This window comes from Idiotropiscis lumnitzeri, chromosome 11 (genome assembly GCF_059441095.1).
Source record: "Idiotropiscis lumnitzeri isolate Australia: NSW breed Sydney's pygmy pipehorse chromosome 11, RoL_Ilum_1.0, whole genome shotgun sequence".
Lineage (NCBI taxonomy): Eukaryota > Metazoa > Chordata > Actinopteri > Syngnathiformes > Syngnathidae > Idiotropiscis > Idiotropiscis lumnitzeri.
In genome coordinates, this window is record NC_142401.1 from 21,465,354 (window position 1) to 21,472,853 (window position 7,500).

Sequence of the window (7,500 nt, forward strand, 5' to 3'; positions counted from 1 at the left end):
AGTGATGGCACTAGTCGACATGCCTAAATTTGTCTCAAATAATTTACTTTGGAAGCCGTTACCGTATTTTCCAGACTATAAGGCCGCTACTTTTTTCCTAGATTTTGAACCATGCAGCTAATACAAAGGTGCGGCTGTCTGTGGATTCTTCATTCACCGGTAGGGGTGCTCTATAGTTCAGAAAATACGCTAAATAATAATAGTATTTATTTTTTTAGTTTTTCTCTTCGGTCTGTCCTGTTTTAATTAGCAAAATTGTTGCAGTTTTAAAAGGCACTGTTTTTAGAATCTGTTTACGTACCTTTATGTGCATTCATAGTACAAAATTGTTCTGTACATGCAATAAACTAATTTAATTACATAGAAAACTGCGGCTTATAGTTTAGAGCGGCTTGCATATCGTTTTTTGTTTTTTTAAGCGTTGCGGCTAATATACATGTGCGCCTTATAGCCTGGAAAATAAAGTAATGGATTAGGACTGGGTCTCAAACCCACAGTCCCAGAGCCACGTCTGGCTCTTGTGGCAGTCTGTGATTTTGGAAAATAATGAGTGCGTCAGTTAAATTTATATGACAGTAGTTTGGCGTTTTTCTGAATGCAATTCTACATATAGTTATTAGATTATGGTGCTAAACCATTTTGAGATGTTTTTTTTATCGCTGAAAATAATTATCACAGGCGTCTTGGTAACACCAGAAACCAAGATTAAGGTTAACCACAAATTCACAAAAAGTGTCAGTAGAAAACAGAATGTTATAATCTGCAATACAAACACCATCAGATCTATTAAATCATTATCACAGGGGTCACCAATGTGGTGCCTGTGGGCACCAGGTAGCCCTCAAGGAGTGGCCCGCGGGCCAGTTCCAAAACTAGCTTACGAGTGGCTTTTTTAAAAAATTTTTTTTTACAAATGCTGTACAAGTGTTCATTTGAAAACGTAAACTGACATAGCGTTATAGGAAAAAAAATGTTGCATATTGCAATGTTGATATTTATTGTGAGATTACGTTAACATTATCAAGCTCTTTACATAAATGAATATTGTTAATTAGGGATGGATTCACAATAAAATGTGATGAAAGGTAATTTATTTTCAATATGAATATCAAACTTGTAGCCCATTGTAGCCAAGATGTAGCTAAGAAGTAGCTCTCAATTTCTAAAAGGCTGGTGAATCCTGCATTATCAATTCATATAATTAAGGCACATGATGCTAAGATTTGCGCATAAAATCAATCTGTCACCATAACAGCCTTTCCTGTGGGTTAAAAAAGTCACTCACCCCAAGCCTTTCTATGTTGAACAGTAAACATGATGATGATCGGCGCTTCATCTGCACTGAAGAAGGTTGTGGGAAATCCTTTACCCGATCAGAGCACCTAAAAGGTCACAGTATCACTCATCTAGGCACCAAGCCCTTTCAGTGCCATACCGAAGGTAGATTTTTCAACTATCATAATTTGATTGTGATCTCTATCTTACCAATTCAATTAGACAATGACATTACTTTCCAAATTTGCTTGAGCCATCTCAAGGTGGGAATGCTGTTTTGTATTGTACTTGGCAATAAATGTACATTCTACTAGGGCTTTTTGTACCGATAACCGATAACACGAAAATTTGACGCGAACCACGCTTTTAAAAACTCCTCCAAACAGGCAAGCGACATTAACAAACGCATTTGCATCCCCACTGTCCCCATCAAGCACGAGAGCTAGTACAATAACAAATTAAATTAGAGTGTGATCTGAAGCCATTTTCGACGGAGGAAGGCAGTGGATTTCGGGATCTTATCCACACCCTTGAACCGAGGTATCAGATCCCGTCACAAAACTATATTTTTGTCACACGGTCGCTCCAACACTTTACAAGCAAACCAAGGCTGAAGTAATTATTGCCATGGAAGATGCAAGTAACTTTGCCATCACGACTGATTCCTGGACCTCCAGATGGACTAAAAGCTACATCACAATCACAGCCGATTTGGTCAACAGCAATTGGGAACTGAAAAGTTTCGTACTGCAGACTCGCCCGCTTTATGAGACCCTGACTAGGGTGAATTGTATTGTATATTGGAGATTTCCTAAAAGGGGCTGTCACTGAATGGGATCGTTCCCTGGATGTCCAGCCAGGTCCGCTCTCTCCTCAAGCCCCGTGACGCTGCCTTCAGGCCAGGTGACAAAGCCCAGTACAGGGTGGCTCGTGCTGACCTGAGCAAAGGCATCAAGCTAGCCAAGGCAAATTACAAGAGGAGGCTGGAGTCCCACCTTGCCAGCAACAGACCACGGGAGGTGTGGCAGGGTCTACGGAGCATCACCAACTTCCGAGGCAGCAGCACGACCTCTGTAGACCCGAGTGCATCGCTGGCAGAGGGGCTTAACTGCTTCTTCGCTCGCTTTGACTCGCCCCAACCGTCACACCCCCGCATTTCATGCCTCAACTCCCCTCCACTCACTGTAGAGGAACACGATGTGAGGCGCGCGCTCCTGGCTATTAACCCCAGGAAAGCTACTGGACCCGACGGAATACCAGGCAAGGTCCTCAGGGCATGTGCCCACCAACTGTCACATGTTTTCTGCAGGGTCTTCAACCGCTCCCTGGCTCAAGCAGTCATCCCCTCCTGCTTGAAAACTTCCACCATTATTCCTGTCCCCAAAAAGTTACCCGCAGTCCTCCTGAATGACTACCGTCCTGTTGCTCTCACGCCAGTCATCATGAAGTGCTTCGAGATGCTGGTTCTCCAGCACATCAGGGACTGCCTTCCTCACACTCTGGAGCCCTACCAGTTTGCATACCGGGCTAACAGATCCACTGAGGACGCCATCGACACTGCTCTGCATGTTGTGCTGGGCCACCTGGAACAACAGCAGAGCTATGCAAGGATGCTCTTTGTGGACTATAGCTCGGCATTCAACACAATCATCCCGGACATCCTCGTTGCCAAACTGGACATTCTCGGCCTCCCTGCCCTCACACGCATCTGGATTAAGGACTTTCTGACCAACAGACCCCAGACTGTGTTGCTCGGCCCCCACACGTCCTTCACCCGTACGCTGAGCACCGGTTCCCCTCAAGGATGCGTGCTGAGCCCTCTCCGATACGCCCTCTACACCTACGACTGCAGCCCGCCCCACGGTAACAACACCATCGTCAAGTTTACTGACGACACAACAGTGGTCGGTCTGATCTCGGAAGGTGACGAGACAGCCTACAGAGAGGAGGTCCAGAGACTGACGGCTTGGTGCGAGGACAACAGACTGCAACTCAACATTGCAAAAACAAAGGAGATCGTCATCGACTTCAGGAGGAACAAGACGGTGCCGCCCCCCCTCTGCATCGAAGGCGTGTGTGTGGAGAGGGTCCACACGTTCAAGTTCCTGGGAGTACAGATCTCCAATGACCTCTCTTGGACACACAACACCACAGCAGTGGTAAAGAAGGTCCACCAGCGTCTGCACTTCCTGAGAGTCCTCAGGAAATTCAACCTGGACAGGAAGCTGCTGCTGGCCTTCTACCACTCGTCCATCGAGAGCCTGCTGACGTACTGTGTCTCCACCTGGTGCAGCGGCTGCACTGAGGCGGACAGAGTGAGGCTTCAGAGGACGGTCAAAACAGCGCAAAGGATTATTGGCTGCCCTCTCCCCTCACTGTTGGACATCTACACCACCCGGTGCCTCAACAGGGCTCTCAATATCGTCAAAGACAATACCCACCCAAACTCACACCTGTTCGACATGATGCCCTCTGGCAGGCGCTACAGGTACATCAAATCAAGGACCAATAGACTGAGAAACAGTTTCTTTCCAAGAGCCATCTCCATTCTAAACTCTCACACACACACACGACCACCCTTGCCTTGCAGAACAGCAACGTGATGTTTTTATATATCCTATTCAGTATTATTTTCCATCTCACCATTTATTCTCTTATTTATCTAATTTATATATTTATCTGAATTATTGTTGTATTGCACTGGAGAGGGGAGCTCTCTAATCTCGTTGCACACTTGAGTACAATGACAATAAAGGGATTTCTGATTTCTCAAATCATGGAGTCGCTGTTGTGACAATGCTCGCAACATGGATGTCGCAATACATGAGGCTTTTTGAGCCACATATTAAGTGCTTTGTGCACAAAATAAATCTCGCTAGTCGAGCTAGTCTCAAAGTTGGCCGCGTATCATGTTTCCTCAGACGTGTCAGGCGCATCGTTTTTTTTTCTTTCAACAATATAATACAATACAATACAATTTTATTTTTATAGTGCATTTCACAACAGATGGAGCTGCAACAAAGCGCTTTCCATATGGTGTAATATAAATTTGCAGGTAATAAGAACACAAATTAAATCACATATACACATTTACAATAGATACAGGAAGAACAGCAGAACAGTGACGGTCTCATGTTGATTTGAAAGCTAAAGAATAAAAATATGTCTTCAAATGGGTTTTAAAAATGGACAGAGAGGGGGGCTTGCCTAACATTTAATGGGAGCTCAAAGGGAAGGACCGGCAACAGAAAAGACGCGATCCCTCTGAGGCTGCGCTGAGTTCTTGGCACCTCCAGCAGCATTTGGTCCACAGACCTTAAGCAGCGGGCAGGACTGTGGGGGCGGTGGAGCTCAGAGAGATGCTGGGGCGAGGCCATCTAAACCTTTGATGACAAACAGAAGTATCTTAAAGCGAACTTTAAAGTGCACAGGGAGCCAGTGAAGAGAGGCTAAGATTGGGGTGATGTGATCTGTCTTCCGAGCGCCAGTTAAAAGGCGAGCGGTAGAATTTTGGACCAGTTGGAGGCGCTTGAGCGCGGACTGGCTGACTCCAAAGTAAAGTGCATTGCAGTAATCTAGCCTCGATGTAAAGAATGCTGGGATTACTGTTTCTAAGTGCGAATGGGAAAGAAAGAGCTTCACTTTAGACAGCTGCCTAAGATGAAAGAAACTGGATCGGACAACAGCACTAACCTGCTGTTCTAATTTAAAATCACTGCCTTGTTTAAAACTCAAGTTTGAGACTGTTTGTTTTAGATAAGATGTCAGGGGGCCGAGATCAAAAGGATTGAGAGTAGAAGGGCCACTGGGACCGAACACCATAACCTCTGTCTTCTTTTCATTGAAAATCAGGAAGTTAAGTGACAACCAGATTTTGATATCCTCTAAGAAGGACAAACGTGTTCTCAAGGAGAAAGCGTCTTTTTTGCTCAGCGGGACATAGATCTGACGGTCATCTGCATAGCAATGAAAGGAAATTCCATGTTTGCGTAGGATGGAACCTAGAGGCAGCAAGTATAACGAAAAAAGCAAGGACCCTAAAACGGAACCTTGTGGCACACCATACGGCAGTTTTTTTTTTTTAACCTGACTGTAAATTCTCCATACCATTGTGTTCATCCAAAAAGGATCTAACTGCATGTGCACCACTTTTTCCAAAGTTTTGGAAATAAAAGGCCATTTGGAATTGGGTCTAAAATTTGACAGTACACCTTGATCAAGGCCAGGTTTCTTAGAGGTTCCTCCACAGTATGTTTAAAATGTTGGGGGACTACACCAAAAGAGAGACTGCTGTTGATAATGGCCAAAACCGATTCCCCAAGACTTGGGAGAACTTCTTTAAAGAAATGAGGAGGAACGGCGTCATGTGGTGAGCTGGATGGCTAAATATGGCAAACCACATCCTCTAAATATGACAAGAAGATCGCGTCCAAGGAATCGATCACTGCGGAACAAGGAACGTGTACGGAGGGATCGAATGTAGTATTCGAAACAAGAGTCCGAGCTGTTGCAACCTTGTCCATAAAAAACTGCAAAAATTGATTACACATTTCAGGAAACGAGTCTGTGCAATTTGTCGGTCGGGGTTTAAATGCAGAATCGACGCAGAATCGCATCCTTTTTAATGGAGCCACAGAATCAAAAATATTATTACATGAAGAGTGGGACCAAGAGCTGAGTTCCTCTGTGTTTGATGAGGGAACACAGAGCTGATCAAAGGCTTCAGAAAACCGACTAGTAGTGAGGGGGTTAAAAATCTGGCGGTTGCATTCACTGGTAGTAGGTTGAGCAACAGCAGAGGAAAACACTACATCAAAGAGCACTGTCATGTGATCAGAAATAACATTATCCAACACTCTCAAATTTGAGATCGACAAACCAAAAGTAAGGATAAGGTCTAACGTGTGTCCCTGTTTATGAGCGGGGCCAGACACGCATTGCACCAAATTGAAAGAGTCTATGAGTCTCAAAGTCCTGTTCCTCCGATCAGCCACCTCTGGGAAGCTCTTGCAGAAGTTGTTGATCGATGCCACGTCGGAGGACACGCGGATAGCAGCGCACCCAAAGCTCCTCTGGACACCCGATGATTGGTACCAAGTAGGGCTCTCGAACGCAGAGTACATCCATGCGTTCGGGATCAAGCAGGGGACGAAGCGTGCTTTAGCTCCCTTTTTAGCTTCGTCAGCCGGCGGTTACAGCGGCGCCGCTTCCGCCGTGGAGGGAGCGCGTAAACGCGGAAGATTTTTGCCGGAATGTCGTTGGGTAACGTCTTTGTCCAACTATGCTTAAACGCAGCTGAATCGACAACTTTGCACCGTAGGTACAGCAGAGACTGGCGATCTTACACCTGCCGTGAATCCGTGAGCAACGCACAAATCACCAGAGATAGAAAGTCCAAACGCTCAAGAGGGTCGCTGAGAACACCAGCGCACTGTACACCATCTTGATCAACAGTGCTCAACGAAGCTCAACGCATCAGCACTCTTGACGTCGAAACAAAGACAGCTCGAATTGCCTGCCAAACTAATTATGGACGTTATCATGCGCTGGAACACCTCTTTGGAAATGATGGCCCGCTATCTCGAGCAGCAAGCTGCCTTATCTGCTCCTCTGATGAGCCCAGAACTACGACAGAGTTGCAGAAATCTTTGGATTCCAGTGACATTGCTCTTTTTGAATCAAGTGAGAATCTTTGGTCTATTCACAACTGCTACCACTGTTTTATTTGAATTAAAATGCCCCACTTTGTCGCTTATTGTGCCATTAAATAGTATGATTCAGAAGAGCATGACGCCCGCAGATGATGACTCCACTACTCTGACAGAGATGAAACTGGTCATATCAAAAAATATCGCAGAAACATTCAGTGGGGCTATACATAACAATTTGTTGGAAAGCACAGCTCTTGATCCCTGGTTTCATACTTTGCCCCGTCTTGATGCTAATCAGCGGAGAGTTCTAGATGATCCAGACAAAGGCAGAAGAGCTGAGGCAACAGGTATAACCTCTGGAACATATATATTCTTTTGTGAATGTTCTAAATTAAACATTTCTCTGTTATGCTAATGTAGTATTTTGTAAGTATTTTGTGTGTGCAAATGACAGAAGTAGGGCTGGGCGACAAACCGAAAAATTTACCGTTACCGAAATTTAATACATTGACATCATTTTGCCCATGTCGGTAAATTCGGTGTTTAAAAAAAAAAAAAAAGTGTTGTCTGTTTG

The 7,500-nt window shown here is 44.9% G+C and overlaps 2 protein-coding genes across 4 annotated transcripts in view; both read left to right on the forward strand.

The window, feature by feature from the left end:
- Positions 1 to 7,500, forward strand: part of LOC148328352 (zinc finger protein ZXDC) — a 49,605-nt gene that overhangs the window by 24,362 nt on the left and 17,743 nt on the right. For all 3 annotated transcript variants that reach the window (XM_088308032.1, XM_088308031.1, XM_088308033.1), the window contains exon 4: positions 1,310 to 1,440. In XM_088308032.1, the coding sequence (XP_088164158.1) occupies positions 1,310 to 1,440 (131 nt within the window). The remainder of the gene's footprint in view (positions 1 to 1,309; positions 1,441 to 7,500) is intronic.
- The window catches only part of LOC148328353 (E3 SUMO-protein ligase ZBED1-like), a 5,949-nt gene continuing 2,119 nt past the window's right edge, over positions 3,671 to 7,500 (forward strand). The window contains exons 1-6 of the mRNA XM_088308811.1: positions 3,671 to 4,263; positions 5,873 to 5,936; positions 6,266 to 6,372; positions 6,452 to 6,537; positions 6,596 to 6,627; positions 6,695 to 7,331. Of these exons, the coding sequence (XP_088164937.1) occupies positions 4,072 to 4,263; positions 5,873 to 5,936; positions 6,266 to 6,372; positions 6,452 to 6,537; positions 6,596 to 6,627; positions 6,695 to 7,331 (1,118 nt within the window). The 5' untranslated portion in view covers positions 3,671 to 4,071. The remainder of the gene's footprint in view (positions 4,264 to 5,872; positions 5,937 to 6,265; positions 6,373 to 6,451; positions 6,538 to 6,595; positions 6,628 to 6,694; positions 7,332 to 7,500) is intronic.